The 16,287-nt window shown below is 38.5% G+C and overlaps 1 protein-coding gene across 2 annotated transcripts; it reads right to left on the reverse strand.

The window, feature by feature from the left end:
* Positions 1 to 4,327: 4,327 nt before the first annotated feature.
* On the reverse strand, positions 4,328 to 15,043 carry LOC128613136 (cytochrome P450 26B1). 2 transcript variants are annotated; one of them, XM_053633722.1, is made up of 7 exons: positions 14,966 to 15,043; positions 13,530 to 13,846; positions 10,077 to 10,301; positions 7,902 to 8,177; positions 7,055 to 7,210; positions 5,315 to 5,752; positions 4,328 to 4,867 (listed from the first exon to the last, which is right to left on the reverse strand). In XM_053633722.1, the coding sequence occupies exons 2-7, from the start codon at positions 13,734 to 13,736 to the stop codon at positions 4,493 to 4,495; spliced, it is 1,677 nt and encodes a 558-aa protein (XP_053489697.1). In that variant the 5' UTR covers positions 13,737 to 13,846; positions 14,966 to 15,043; the 3' UTR covers positions 4,328 to 4,492. The 2 variants fall into 2 exon arrangements, with proteins under 2 accessions (XP_053489697.1, XP_053489698.1); XM_053633723.1 differs by lacking the exon at positions 14,966 to 15,043 and having other exon boundaries at positions 13,530 to 14,008.
* Positions 15,044 to 16,287: the final 1,244 nt, after the last annotated feature.

Raw genomic sequence — 16,287 nt, forward strand, 5'->3', positions numbered from 1 at the left:
CACACACACACACACACACACACACACACACACACACACTGATGCTGCCAACAGAGGTCATGACTTACCTTAGACACGCACATACTCGATCTGATCTCAGGGAATTTACCATGGTTTGTATTAAATCTCTGCATTGTGTATCTATTTATTATTATTTTTGATTCTGTCTTTATTGTCTGAGATGTTTAGGGCATATTAGCGTCAGAGGAGATGGGAGATTATCATTTGCATTTACTCATTCTTACTCATTTCAGACACTTTTATACAAAGCGATTTACCAGAAGACCACAGAAGAGTGCTACACCCCCTAGTCTTAACGCCGTCAAGCCGTCGCGAGTGACGCGGTCTTACGGTAACTTTCAACAAAAGTAACACACAACAACAACAGCAGTAATAGAGTCGTACTGTATATAATAGCTAATAGTTATGTTCTCTCTACATTCACATTTTTCATTTCATCTTTAGTAAGCACTCGTATCCTGTAAGTGTCCTGTTCAGGGTCATAGTGGATCTAAAGCAGGATTACATGCTGGATGGGATGCCCGTCCATCACAGGGCAGCTCTAACACAATCATCCCCAGTGGCAAATTAGAGTCGCCGTTCCACCTACTGGTATGAAACCTGAAGAACATGATGGAAAGACACACACACACACACACAAGCAGAGGTTTAGAAGTTCATGTGATTCGATGGCTTTTATTTTATCTCTCCATTCTTCTCCCTCCATTGATACTTCTGCTTTCCATCTAGCCATTAACGTCGGTTGTTTCTTTCTTTTCCTGTCTTTTCATCTCTTATCTCGGTCTGCTCTCTACTCATCCACCTCTCTTCCTTGTATCCTTTGCTTTTCCACTCTCTGCTGTAAAAAAAAAAAAAAAATCTGATTAAACCTTTTCCACTTTATTTTCTGTCTTTCTCTTACCCCCTGTATTGTATCTGATCTCTCTGTTACCTCTATCTTCAGCTCACTATACCCCCCCCCACACACACACACACACCATACAGTTCTAATAAATGTCTGTGTGCCCTCAAGCTGTGTTCTTAAAGTGTGTGCTGACAAATTCTTTTCTCAGCTTTATGTCTGTACATGTGTGCATCAGTGTGGTGGCCCACTTTCTTGCTTTTGGCAAGTCTCGCAAAACATATCTCTAGCTTCACTAGAGTCTGGTACATTTTGTCTTGGTGAATGTGGCCAAGAACCATCTACTTAATAGAAAGGAGAAATTTGATTGATGTGGCAGATACCCAACCACAGACGTTTCTCCAATATACTTTTATTCTTATATATTCGCCATTTTGTGCGTGAACAACGTTTAAAAACTGGACATTTTCCTCAATACAGTTACTATAATCCTGCTCCAAAAAGTTGTGGCGTTCAGAAGTTTTGTTTTCCTGCTGCAAGCCAGCTCTGACAAATGTGTATAAGTGTAGAGAGCCATTCAAGATTCTGAAGGTTGGGGCCAGAAAAATATACAAAAAAAAATTAATAATTTGCTCCGTGTCCCATGGGTGGTGTTTCTGAGGCTGAAATGAACTTTCGCCGTTTGTGTTCTATAAAACATTATAGATGTTCTGGACTTTTAAAATGCCACAATGATAGAGAAGGTTAGTATTTTAATAAGCAAGAGCATTTTATTTAAATATTAGTCATTTGTGATGAATGCAGCCACAGTAGTTTAACAGTGTTGATATTGATAATGCCCAAAAAGTAGTGAGTCCATCAATTTTATGCATAAGGGTAATTGTAATAAAAGCACTGCTTTAGCATAAATAACCCCAACACGTGTTTATTAACAAGTCTTATTAAGTGGGAGAAACACTGAATGCCAGTCAGCCGTAGGCGTATTTAGAGACTGATATAGCAGATGATAAAGAATACTGAGCAAGTGTCTATGGAGACATGCACAAACATTAGGCAAAAAACTCACATACAGTTATTAATATTACAAATATACAAAAAAAAAAAAAAAAAACTTGTAAAAGTGCTGCCGGTTTCTCCTTCCCTGTTTTGGACTGGTCCTTCTACAAGGACCTTTATTCACAGTTTGCAATTAACAAATAAACATAATTAATAGCGTGTTAACTCTGTGTGAAGTGACGCCACATTTCCGCGCATGTTAATGTGGTGAGAAAAGATACCATACATCAATGTACTATCGTACACATCGGGAATAAACGTAGTTAATTAATAACACGTTAACACCGCGTGAAATGATACCACATTTCTACATACTACCGTAAACATCTGGAAGCCAACAGACAGCTGTTCCATGTTAGTGTAGCAAGCCTAGTAACTACTGAATTTTTTTTTGTACTTTTTTTTTTTCGTGTGTGTATTTTCTCTACTTAAAAATGAATCATAAATAGAGCTTATTTAAATTCCTACTTCATTTACCAAACAAAACCACATTTTGTTTATATATATATATATATATATATATATATATATATATATCACATACACATGAGAGTAAAAACAATATGCATAATCAAAAGAGTGGTTAGTTTTCCTCTAACAAGCGCTTAAAAAAAAGTTATTTAGAAGTTTAAGTACCTTTAAAGCCCAGTTCGGACTGGATTAGTTTTACATGGGTAGGTGGGGGTATTATTAATTAATTAATATTATTAATAATAATTATTGTGCCTCTGGAATTGTAGTCCCATCTAAAACCATTATGTCAGTCAATTGTGTGTGCATGCATCTGGAAAGATAAGTCCATCTTTTACCTTCTATAAAATGAGCAGTAAAAATAAATGTAAAACAATAATATATAAATGATATTTAAAGGGAAATCTCAGAGAAGTGATGCTTCTAGGGATTTTAGACAAGTTATTGCATTCCTAGCACAGCCTACGTATGTATTATGGTCATGTGACTTAGTAATGATCAAGCCCTAAAAGAAGTGGTTATAATAAAGTTCAGAACAATCAGTTTGTATTAAAATTAGGAGTATAAATTAGGCATGGAATGTTTTGCATGACGACTATGCCTCTGAAAGTAGTGGAAAAGCAAGGATCAAATTTTTTTTTTTTTTTTTTTTTTTTTTTTTTTTTGTGCTGCTATACACTGAAGACATTTTGGTTTGAGATATGCAGAGCAAAGAAATACGGAGAAGAGCCGCAAAGGTTTTGGAACCAAAATTAACCTCTACCAAAGTTTGGAGAAAAAAGGATCTGCTCATGATCCAAAACATACTAATTCATTGGTCAACCATGGTGGAGGTAGTGCCATGGCTTGGGCTTGCATGGCTGCTTCTGGAACAGGCTCACTAATCCTTCTTGATGATGTAACTTATGGTTTTAGCAGCAGAATGAATTCATAAGTTTATAGAAACATCCTGTCTGCCAATTTACAGAGAAATGCATCCAATCTATTTGGGAGGAACTTCATCATTGAGCAAGACAACGATCCAAAACACACTGCTAACATATCTTCTTTATCAGGGGAAATAAGTGGAAGAATTTATATTGGCCAAGTCAATCACCAGACCTCCTGAAGAGGTGACTGAAGGGAGAAATCCCCCAGAAACAAACAGTTACTCAAAGAAGCTGTGATGCACGCCTGGAAAAGCATCCCAAAAGAAGAATGCAACAGTCTGGTGATGTCAGTGGGCCACCGGCATGATGCAGATATTACAAGCAAGATACATGCAACCAAACAATAAGTGTTATTTACTTTAAGCCTATCTGTTTCAATACTTTTTCTCACCAAAACATTGGATGGTCTGCTAATTTTCCTAACTTGATTAAGGCATCTAGATGTGAACATCAGGAAATTAAAGCTGAATTTTTTTGATCTATCGTCTCGTCTTCATCTTTTGGTCTCAAAACCCAAATGTCTTCAGTGTATAGCAAAAACCAAAGAATTGGCCTTGCTGTTCCAGTACTTTTGGAGGGAACAGTATATAGAAAATACAGGATCACGTATACCCTGCAAATTGACCATCATTTTTTACAGACCTCCTCCTTCAACATTACTTTATCAGGAAATCTTATCCCATCTAAATAGTACTTAAGACTATCCATCTCCATGATCATGGATTCTTGACAAACTGAGGGGTTTCAAATGCTAACTACCATGAGAAACGCAGTTCACCACTTCTACAGTCATTGCCTTAAGATGAATGTTCCACAGCCCTTATTTAGCTCAGGGCACACTGAACCATTCAGAGCGTTCCTCTTATTACAACATCCCTGTGTATGGGTTCTGCATAATCAACTCAGTTGTATCAATATCCAGTCTTTTCTCTCTCTCAATGATCATGTCCTTGTTCTCTGTTCATCTATTCTTTTTCCTTTCCACAAAAATGGGGCCTAGAGAGGTTAGTCATATATTGATTTGCTAGCAGCAGACATCGTCCATGTTACGGCCTAGACTTTTTATTTACTCTATTAAGATCAATTTTTTTTTTTTTTTAATGTACTTCAGCCATCCCCTGTGGGCTGATTTTGTTAATGGACTGGTGAAAACCACTCCAGTGCAGTTCACAAATCATGAAGTGGACTCCCTGCGGTTTCTCCCACCCACATAATTCCTGTAGTTGAAATGGACGTGGAGTCCGTTGACTGGGTGAACGATCGGCACTGTTTGCATGCTGGGATAAGTCTCTGTGGCTAGCGTCCACTCGGCCGTGGCCAACAGCTCCACGCTGAGTGTTTTGAGCACGAGCAAGGCAAGCTCACGGCCGATGCACCTGCGAACGCCACCACCGAATGGCACGTAGCTGAAGCGACTGTTTTTGCTCTCGTCCCGATCAGTAGCGAAGCGCTCCGGGTCAAACATCTCTGGGCTTGTGTAGGCAGCTGAAGTCTCATGCGTGTCACGGATGCTGTACATGACACTCCAGCCTTTTGGGATCTGGTAACCCTGGAGATGAGGGGAAAACTGGCTGTGACATTAGCTAATTTAAAACAGAAACTATTACAGGATGAACATTATTGAATATATGCTCTGTCTGAAGCGCGAGAATACTGAATATTGAATAATCGGTATTCAGGACAATGTTAAGTAGATGCTTTTCTGTGAATGCGTCACCTTTCAGGATTCTGTAATCTTCTAGACTTTGGAATTAAAACAAAATGTGAACTAATAAAGAAATCCTGAATAGATATCTAAAGCCTGCACTGCAATATCAATATCAAGCCAATATATAATGTCCCACAAATGATCTTACTTTGACCTTAAACATGTAAGTAAATTTGTCTTTTTCGAGCCTGGTGCATCATTTTTATGAACTTATTATATTGTATTTTAAGAGAATTGTTTTTCATTTGAGTTAATTCTTCAAAATCTGGACTACTTTTGTCTACTCACGTTCAGCTCGAACGTCTGCAGCACTGTCCTGTATCCCCCAGACACCGGTGGTAGAAATCTAAGCAGCTCCTTCACCACACAATCCAAGTAGCACAGCTGATTGAGTTTTTCCAGACTCAAATACGGGACGTTGATCCACGATCGATTACTTTCTTGTCTGTCAGGGCAGGGTGTTTTATCGAGCAGAGGTTTGGATTTAAGACGGGGTCGTGCCACGTCGTTTGTGCACTTTTCAACCGCGTTGTTTGAGCACGCGTTGGTGTTTTCATTACAGTATAAGCAACAAGAGCTGGGAGCATCTACGATTAAGACTTCAGCCTCCAGTTCAGCCCTTGCACGCTCTGTGACTTCAGAATGGCGCATCAGCTGAAGTATGAGCGATGTGGACGCGCTCGCTGTGGTGGAGTGTGCGGCGAAAATCAATTCCACTGCTGTTTCCTGTACAATAAAGAATTTAATCAGTTTCATTCAGACAAAAAGATCCATTGCAAAATTAGCCAGTAAAATAACACCAAAAATAATATTTCCAACATGAGGTTTTTCCTTTATGAACCAAAGGTGATGTTAGTGGCCATCTTATTGGGAGTGGATCAGGTGGTAGAGCGGGTTGTCCATTAATCGTAGGGTTGGCGGTTTGATTCCCAGCCCACATGACACCACATGCCAAAGTGTCCTTGGGCAAGACACTGAACTCCAAGTTGCTCCTGATGGCAAGCTAACGCCTTGCATGGCAGCTCTGCTCCCATTAGTGTGTGTGACTCGGTGAATGAGAACCAGTGTAAAGTGCTTTGTAGAACCACTAAGGTTAAAAAAGCACTATATAAGTGCAGACTCTTATTCATTCTACTGTGCATACACCTGCCATCAGGAAGATCCATGGCAAATGGAATCCATGGCATGGCAAAGGCCTTTGGGGCTGTATTTCTAACATATTTCTAACATAAAATGTGTTAATAATAGGAGTAAGACTTAATATATTACTTGTAACATAAACCATATTGTAGGGCTGTAATGATTAATAAAGACAGATTCATTAAAGTGGACTTTTATATTTGTTGTGTTGTCATTGAAATGTTTTAAATGCCTCACTGTTTGGACATGCAAACGATATTTGTGTACAATACACTACACTACAGAAGCCATTGCAGTGTTGCTTCTGTTGTTCCTTCAGATCATAAAGCACTTTTCACAGGACTGTTATCAGTTGGTCCAGTTATCACAAATGTGAGCAAATAAGTGATTTAAATGTTAAGGATGTTAAAAGCAATGTTCTCTACTCTCTGTAAAAAATAAATCAATAAAATAAAATGGAGAAACGCTATTATGTAGTGGTCAAATTGGCTGCATGCTTTTTCTCTTTGCTCCACAAGCTTCCTTTCTCAAGGCCTGCATGAAAGAGAAAATTTCCCACAGGATCCCAGTCCTGATGCGCACCATAGAAGAAATCATATCTCTCACAGACAGAGCTCATTTGGTCGATGATTTCAACCAAAGCGACTTAAAAGTGAATCTTGCTTGAAGACCCAATAGTGACAACTGAACAGTGTTGGGAATTAAACTTCTAACCTTCAGACCAGTAGCCCAAAGCCTTCACTACTGCTAAAGAACTTTGAACGATTGAGCCAGTCACAGCCAGGCAATTTTTCCCCTCACAGTGTGTTCTAAGTAGAGCTGCATGAACATGTGAGTCACTGGATCTTCAAGTCACGACAGAGTGTTTTTTTTAAACGAACGATTTACCTTGAGTTCCTGCAGGGTCAGGTCGTAATCGTTTTCCTTTGCAGCGCTCAGCATGTAGTCGAAAGCATCACAGTACTCATCCGTGTTCTGCTTCTTCAGTTTCTCCTTGATGATGATCTCCATCTCTGCATGCAGAATGTCTCTTGCTTTTTTCCCCTAAGAGGAGAATTGGAAATGAAACTTATAAGCAGGTAAGTTGTACCAAATCGTTCTTCAGTACATTACACAGTGCTTGTTTTTTTATCCTCCCAAGTTCTACTTGGAGCTTCTGTACTTGGGACTCACTTTCTGCTGCTTTGGATAATCCCACATGTATACCCTTTTGATCTTAACTGCACTTCCAATTTTTGTCCTTGTTTCAGTGGATAATTTCACCTGCTGATGTAATCATAAAGATTGTCCTGTGCTCATCCCAGGACTTCACAATCTGCTCAAACTAAAGATCCTTTCAACATCGTACTGTTTGTATACAGATGTAGACAAGTAACAGTTTATAATCATAACTGGAGTCACCTAGAAGAGGATGGGGTTCCCTTTTGAGTCTGGTTCCACTCAAGATTTGTTTCTTATGCTGTCTCAAAGATTTTCTTCTTGCTTGGTCATGAGAGAATTAAATCTATATCCAGATTTCTATAAAGCTGTTCTGTGACAAACTGAATTTGATCCCTTTTGGTTAAACAAAATGTAATTAGGTTCATTTAAAGTAGAACAGAACATAAAGGGGTAAATAACCAATTTTCTCAGTTTGATCTATATGCATTTCTGCGCCTGGTCTTTTTAAAACAAAAACACGCGACGTGAGAATTGTAAGTGAGGTGATGTGATTGATAAAGATGTGTTTTCTCACTTTGCGCAGGCCGCTGAGAGGTGCATCCACAGGCAGAGAGAACAGGTTGTTCATGAGCTGCTCAAAGGTCTTGGAGAGGTGAGCGATGCGCTGCTCGTCGAGCTTCAGGCCGAGCAGGACGCGCACGGCGATGCGGAACGTGAGTGACCTTGCAGCAGTGTAAACTTCCACAGGGCCAGCCTCAGCACACCACTTACTGATTTCACCCTTCACCACATCCTGAAGGCGTGTCAGATAGGTCTCCAATGCTGCGTGGCTGAACACTCTCGCCAGGATCTAAGCAGGAGACGGAATGTATTAAAAAAAGGTACGTGCAAATCAGTTAATCCGTTATGTTGTGATTGTCTGAACAGTTCATTATTTCTAAAAATTTACCAACGTAAGTTATGTGACATGGCACAAATAAATGCTTTCTGTAATGGAAAACACTCATATTTAAAGTCCTATTTATATTACACACATATCTAGTAAGGTCATTTTGACCTTTTAAACTAAAGTGTTTAAAATGGCTGGTGTTTATAAATCAAATTTTGATTTGAATTGCTGTCTTGTTCCCTCCAGCTCTTATTTACATTCCGATTATGCATGTACACATGGCACTAGGAGGATTTCCAAGAATGTATTCCATAATATTCCTTATTCCTTATGTTTCTAATATCTAGGACCAATGGAAGATACACTATGACCAAAAGTATGCGGAAACCTAACCATCACACCCATATGTGACCATTCCAAAACCATGGACATTAACACGGACTTGGCCCCGCTGCTGCTGTTGTTACAGCCTCCACTCTTCCAAGAAGGTTTTCCACTAGATTTTGGAGCGTGGCTGTGTTGTGTTCGTTCCACTACAAGAGCATTAGTGAGATCAGGCACTAATGTTGATTGAGGGAAGTCTGGAGTGCAGTCGGTGTTCCAGTTCATCCCGAAGGTGTTCAGTGGGATTGAGGTCAGGACTCTGTGCAGGACACTTGAGTTCTTCCACTCCAAACTTAACACATTCATGTCATCATTGAGCTCGCGTTGTGCACAGGGGCGTAGTCATGATGTAACACGTTAGGGCCTCTTAGTTCCCTTAAAAAGGAAATTGTGCGCTTTTAACTTTGGGGCAACAATTTTGGAAAGAGCGACATATGGGTGTGATTAGCAGGTGTCCACAAACTTTTGGCCATGTAGTGTGTATTGGACGATTTAAAATGAATCGTTACAGATGTATAGATGTCAAATGTACAAAGATAACCATGGGACATGCACTAAGTAATTAATACAACAGGATTTACACTCTACATACACCTACATACACATCTGCCATCAGTAGGATCATCGAGAATAGGAAGGACTTTGTGTATTTCCATAAATAATGGAGTTAAGCCATGAAATATCGGTTATTTCGAAATAAACTTGGAATCTTAAGATGGCCTGGGAAAATCGGGCCAAACATTGTTGAGCAGTGAACAGAATGATTACAGCATTAATGGGTGCCACGTCATACAACAACTTAATAAATAACAAAGTACAGTTGTAACTTGGGCACAGTCCATGTAAACATTCAGGTTTAGATTTTTGGCCTGGGATCCTCTATGTTGAGCATTATTATTATTATTATTATTATTAATAGTAGTAGTAGTAGTAGTAGTAATAGTATTGTCCTATAGTGGTGGAAATCACAACCAGCCATTATGACCCAATATTAATTATTATGTCTTATAGTTATTAGCCAATTTGTCTGGCCACTTGAATTAAATGGGTTTAATCCAAATGTCAATAACTCATATACAAGTAGGCCTATAAATAATGTCAGCTTGTGCCTAATGTGTTCTGTTGATGGCAGTTTTGGGAAGAAAAAATGCTCAGTGGCTCCAATATATAATGTTGCATATGATATGTTCTATACATTTAACTAATAAGACTAATATTTGAATAATTAAGTTATGTTAAAATTGTACTGATGGGGTCCATGACATTTATTTTACAGTTAAAAAAAAAAAAAAAAAGGCTCACTGGCTGTAAAAAAAAAAAAAAAGAAAGAAAAGAAAAGAAAAGAAAAAGGAAAAAAAAAGTGTTTGAGAACCCTTGCTCAAGTTTTAACATAAACATATTTCAACACAAGCTTGTGCTTATGTTAAAATACTGCTCTCAAACATCTTATCGTCACTGTGTGGAGTTTTTGCTTACTTTTCTTTTCTTCTTGTGCAGCGCACCGACCGAGTTGACGAGCGTGTTTGGTCCGAGGATGATGCGCGTGCTCTGTGGCCACTGTGTGCTCACCAGGGTGTGTTCACCGAGCAGGATCTTACGAATGTTTTCAGCGCCGGTCACGCGGATCACGGGTTTCCCCAGGAGGTGGGTCTTAAAGACGTTGCCGTGTTTCTCTCGTCTGGAGATGTGAAAGCTGGAACCCTGTGAAATGAAGGGCGGTTGGGAGAGAGTGAGACGGAGAGAGAGGGTTGTTTCAATGTTTAAAAATGGAAAGGTTATTTCAAATACTTTGGACAACATGCCAAGAAAGATTTAAAAACGAGTGATCCAAATCATCAGAAAGACAGAAATGTGGAGAGACTGAGAAGCTTATTTAGGGTCAATTGTGATGTTCAAGGACTCCCTGCTCCCTAACTACTCCCTATTTATCCAAAACATTTTAAAAAAAAGGTGAGCCTTTGAAACTGAGCTAAGGATTTGCCTTGGCTTGGTACTGTGCCTGGAACCGAGGGGAATTCTGTATTTTACTTTCAGGTCCGCACATGCAGGGTAATAATTTCATACGTGTATTAACAGAACAGTAGACTGAAGGATCATTTATTTGTGCCGGAGATGTGCACAATGTTAAAGGTCACAATTAAATTGAATGGCCTCATACAGTGCAACAGTATGAGCTCAGTGGTTAAGGCGTTGGACTACCAATTGGAAGGTCGTGAGGTCAAGCCACACCTCCAAGCTGCCAATGTTGGGCCCTTGAGCAAGGCTCTTAACCCTCAACTGCTAAGGTGAGATGTATAAATGAGATAAATGTAAGTCGCTCTGGATAAGGGTGTCTGCCAAATGCCATGAATGTAATCTAAATGTAATGTAATAACGTAAACCAGTAAAATCCTGTCAGTTTCTACTGTCAACAGTGTTAAACTACAGAACGTACAGAACTACACGAGAAAGCTTCTAGATCAGTAGTAAGTACTGGACCGTCAGCAATAATGTACCGCAGTGTGATGTCTAAAATAAACTCTGGATGTTGACCCAATAATGATTGTTATCCAATAATCTACCAGCACTCTCTGATGAGATCACGGTCAAGCGATGAAGTGGATATCATAGCTGAAAACATATGCGGTATTTTAATACAATAAATAAATCCTCTAGACTTGACCCTAAGAGACTTGATGAGGATTAGTAGAATGTTACGTCCTTTATTTTTCATTTGAAGTGTCAAAGGTGCTCATTTTGTTAAAGTGCCGTCTGCATAAACAACTGTAGGCCTATAAGTAGGCGTGATTATAATGGAAATAGAACTTTCTAGAACCTTATGATAAACACTATGTACAAAATTGCAGTCTATTTAAATATTGCACTGAAATTTTGTTCAAAGCATTGCATAAAATATCACAGGCATGCGCAAAAATCCAACAGTAGGTTAGTGTTCAAGTATGCCTCAAGTGTGTACGCAAGTGTATACCCGTAATTCAATTCTGCGTTTGTAGACACTAGGGAGTGTATTATTCTGGCCACAAGAAAATGTCCCAAATGGCATGCCTTTTGTCCACTAATCGTAGGGTTGGCGGATCGATTCCCGGCCCATGTGATTCCACATGCCGAAGTGTCCTTGGCCAAGACACTGAACCCTGAGTTGCTCCCGATGGCAAGTTAGCACCTTGCATGGCAGCTCTGCTGCCATTGGTGTGTGTGTGTGCGTGTGTGTGTGCGTGTGAATGGGTGAATGAGAACCAGTGTAAAGCGCTTTGTAGACCCACTAAGGTTAAACAGCACTTTATAAGTGCAGACCACTTACCATTATCCACTCACTCATTTTCCATACAGAACCAGGATTTGCAGATCACACAGATTAATACCAATGATGTACTGTATCATATAAAAATCAGCTCATTAGGTAATCAGTAGTATTGTGTCTATTTGTTTCACATCATTTGTAACCCTAATACTGCACAATGACAAGTTGTTGACGAAAGACACTTTAAGAATCTTTAAGAATATTGATGTATCTGCTGTGTTTGGTTCTTGCTAGTAATTTCCAAGTGTTTAGGTCAGGGACTGCAGCTAAGCCCACACTGATGCAGGCTTTTGCAAAAAAAAAAAGTACAAATATGGCACTTGTGAACACTTTTTTTTTGACATCCATATAGAGAAATGAGACCCCTTACAGCAAGTATGTCGTTTTGGGAAGATGTTGAGGTGCCTCACTTTAATGGCTGTCTATTATATCTGCTCCAAAACTGTGCCATTTAGATGCTCTATATATGGTACCTTTAAATAAGATGCCTTAGTAGGTAGTAGGTGGTATATTAAGACCTATTATTAAGACAACAGATCTGTTGAATTCTCAAACCTGATTGGTCAGAAGGTGTTTTCTGTAACTTTTTATATATATATATATAAAATCTCGGCATCTCTGACAGTGGGGTTTTCGTCACACCAGCCCATCACTGATTATTTTCCTATAACGGCACGACCCATTACTTACCCAGTGCACTTGTAACATTGGTATCATATGCACGTATTTAGTGACTTTATGCTGCCTATTAATAACCTCCAAGGTATCAACACAGGCCTGATCTCATGGGAAATTAGCAGAAATTTGAACAAGTATGGACGATGTTCTTCATCCCCGTTCAGTTCAGGAAAAGGTACAAATGCTAACCTTATCACAACCCCAATCCTAACCTTTGTTAAGATTTCACACAAACTTGCACAGATGTGTAAATTGTTACAAATTTGCAAGTCTGAGACTGAGACATGGTGTACTCAGAGAGAGCGAGAGAGTGAGAGAGAGAGAGAAAAGAAACAAGGGAAGTTATGAACACTTGTATAATTTGGGTTCCGTCCAAAACCGCACAATTGTGTGCTGGAATAACGCCAACATCACACAGTGTACACAGCAAAATCCCCAGTGTTGAATTTACACTTCATATCAGTGAATCTGGACAATATAATAGATCATTGTAACACTTCAGTTGTTACTGTATTACTTTGATTTATTATTATTATTATTATTATTATTATTATTATTATTTAAAGTTAAATGTAGATCTACAAGGCCTACTGGACATTTTGGGACATGCGCAAATACCAAGGGTACTCATATTGAGTCTGGTTCTCTATTAATAACAGACTACCATCAAATTTAGCCAAAACAAGAACATTTAGAGGTCTAAGTGTTGTACTAAGAATAATCCAGAACCTATACGTCCAAATGCGCACTAAATTGTGCGCTACCATCACAGAGGTAACTATTGCGCACAGCAAAAGAAAAGTTCATACGAGTTCATCCGGACATCATAATAATAGCTCATTTAGTACTAGGTGTTAGTTAATTCAGCACTGGGTAGGACTCCTATTTGTTGCGCTACAGGGACATTTTTTTAGGATATGAGCTTTATTCACCCCTCCAGCCACGCTTACCTGAAAGAGCCAGTGGAAGGTCTCTCCGATCAGTGGCCATCCCATGGAGCCATCCGGCAGCGGGAGCGCGGACGCCTTGTCCCGGGCCGCGCTCCACCTGAGCGCCCACAACCACCGCGACACCGCGAGCAGCAGCAGCGCCGGAACCACGGAGCGGAGAAGCGCGAGGAGCGCCGACACCAAGCCGCTTTCACTCCAAAACATCATCAACCATAAGAACCGAGCAAAATAAATCTTCCTGATCAATTTCAGTCGAGTGAAAAAAACAACAAAGCGTCCAGGCTGTTCATAGAAGGTGGGCTCCTTTCTTCAGATAGCTAGGGGGGGGAAAATATATAGGCTATTTATATATATATATATATAAAACGTTTTAGGTTAGTTTTCACAGAGAGGAAAAACCATGGCTGGCACTTTCCGTCTGCTCCAAACGCGCAACACGAACCTGACAGGTATGCCAAATAGTTTTACAAGTTACATGCGCTGGCATGTCTTTCATCCGACTTTATAGAGTAGCCTGTGTATACACAGTTGTAACAAGAGGACAGTGAACATGATAATTATGTTCTCTGCGACTTACGCGTAAACAGTCATATTCACTATGCACATGCGTAATACCATTCCTCTTTTCTATTTTTTTTTTTTTTTTTTTTTTTTTTTTTTTTTTGCGTAAACCTTTTCAGTTTTTCACTTTCTCATGTTGCTTTTATCTGGGATCTCTCCTCATAGCCTAGGTGATTATTTGATTTGATTTGATCTGTTTACTAAAATGCTACTTTTTTGTTGTTGTTGTTGTTGTTGTTGTTTTTGTTTTGAAAATCCTGATATGCGCAAAGTTAATCGGAGAAACTTTGCAAACCTGTGCACTTCATTAGCCTAGGCAGTTCATTCATTCATTCATTCATTCATTCAAATAAATTAATGCAGTTCAGATTTAACCTGATTTTAGTTGATTTGTAAATAAATATTATTAAGAATACAAGTCATGACGACTTCTTGAAATACAGTTGCATAGGCTACAAAAAGAATAAATAAAATAAAATAAAAATAAAATAAAAGTACTGTAGCTATGCCTATTGCAGGCGTATTTAATTTAATACATACAGACCAGAGAGCAATATTATAATCGTGACGGACAAGCACTAATAAATAAGAAGAATATCCAATAAAAATGACTAAAATTAAAACTTATTTTTAATTTGTGGCTAGTTAGCAGCATGTAAAATAGCTATTACGTTAAAAACAATGCAACAGTTTTATCTTATCGAGGAAGGAGGAGCGTAAATGATTTTTTATACCGTATTTTTATACCGTAAATTAGACTTAAGCTCGGGATCCTGGGTTCTGAGGTTTATATAGCACATGCAGATCAAATTCAGAACCAAACGAGGCTTAAACAGTTTAGTAAGTAAGCTATGAAGGTTAGAGTGCTTACTTACCTAAATGTCGCCATAAACAAACAAACAAAAAATATTCCAGAAGTTTTCTTGCAAGATTTTTTTTCTTTTTTTTTTTAAGTAAGCAATATGCGTGTTTTATCTACCTGCTGAAAGGTGTGTACTCTTCCGTCTATAATACTAAATACCGACTGATGGAGGAAAGTTTTTTCACCCTAAACCATGAAGAACTCATTGATAAATCATCTGGGATGGGAATAAGTTATAGAGCAGAGAGAGAGAGAGAGAGAGCGCTTGTGATTGGCTACCTGAACATTCTCTCTCTCTCTCTCTCTCTCTCTCTCTCTCTCTCTCTCTCTCTGTGTGTGTGTGTGTGTGTGTGTGTGTGTGTGAAATCCACAAAATAATGTTTTAATTTTCATTTTCCAAAGCGTTCAATCAATCAGATGTAGCCTACCAATCGGATTTAAGTAAGTAAGTAAGTAAGTAAATAAATACATACATACATACATACATACATAGTGAAAGAAAGAAAGGAAGGAAGGAAGCTTGCAGTCTAGTTGAACCATAAAAATAATTTCTATTATTTAACGTTCATTTCCTATTAATATTAATTATGCGGGCCAGTACAACAGTGCAGCAAAGATTATTTATTTGTTTGTTTGTTTGTTTGTTTGTTTGTTTGTTTAAGCGGGAAGAAAGCAGTCTTCTTATTTGGCCATTTTCTCCCCTTTTCCTCTTCATTTTCTTTTCTTCACAGGGAATTGTAAAGGGTTGCTATTATTTCTATAGTGTTCCGACCGCTAAAACTGATTTAGGAGTAAATAAATAAGCTACAAATAGGCTTAAAAATATATATAAATAAAACGTTAATGACATTTCTGACAATAGTTTCAGCATATTTAAGCCTAAAGTTGTCATGCTCCAGGCTCACGGCGTGATATTCTAAACTGAATATCAATATTATCAATATTATTATTTAAAAAAAAAAAAAAAAAAAAAAAAAAAAAAAGGTGGGCCGTTGGCAGTGATGTTAAATATTTTACATTTTGTTAATTTAATAGCTTAATAATCAGCTTTCTCCTGTTTACTCACAAACTTTTATAGCATTTTCTTTCCCTCGAGTGGTAATCTCCTCATTCCCCACCTGTTTTTATTCACTAAATACCTTTTAATCCTTCTTTTTAAAAAATCTTATTATTTATTTTTAAAAAGTCCTCTTTTGTTCCTTTTTTCGGGATTTAGCTTATTTAGCTAATTATGCTAAATAACGTCTACACCCTATTTAAAATGTGTCTCGCGCTCATTAGAGCAAGCGCCTCGCGCTGACTGGGATTTTAAAAAGTAACGGTCGTTGTAACGGC

Source organism: Ictalurus furcatus, chromosome 9, assembly GCF_023375685.1.
Source record: "Ictalurus furcatus strain D&B chromosome 9, Billie_1.0, whole genome shotgun sequence".
Lineage (NCBI taxonomy): Eukaryota > Metazoa > Chordata > Actinopteri > Siluriformes > Ictaluridae > Ictalurus > Ictalurus furcatus.

Excerpts from the sequence above, each read along its gene's own strand:
- LOC128613136 (XM_053633722.1), bottom strand. The coding sequence starts at position 13,736 with ATGATGTTTTGGAGTGAAAGCGGCTTGGTGTCGGCGCTCCTCGCGCTT. Across the intron at positions 7,211-7,901 it reads CTCTCAGCGGCCTGCGCAAA|GGGAAAAAAGCAAGAGACAT; the intron begins GTGAGAAAACAC and ends TTCTCCTCTTAG. Across the intron at positions 5,753-7,054 it reads TGACCCTGCAGGAACTCAAG|GAAACAGCAGTGGAATTGAT; the intron begins GTAAATCGTTCG and ends TTTATTGTACAG.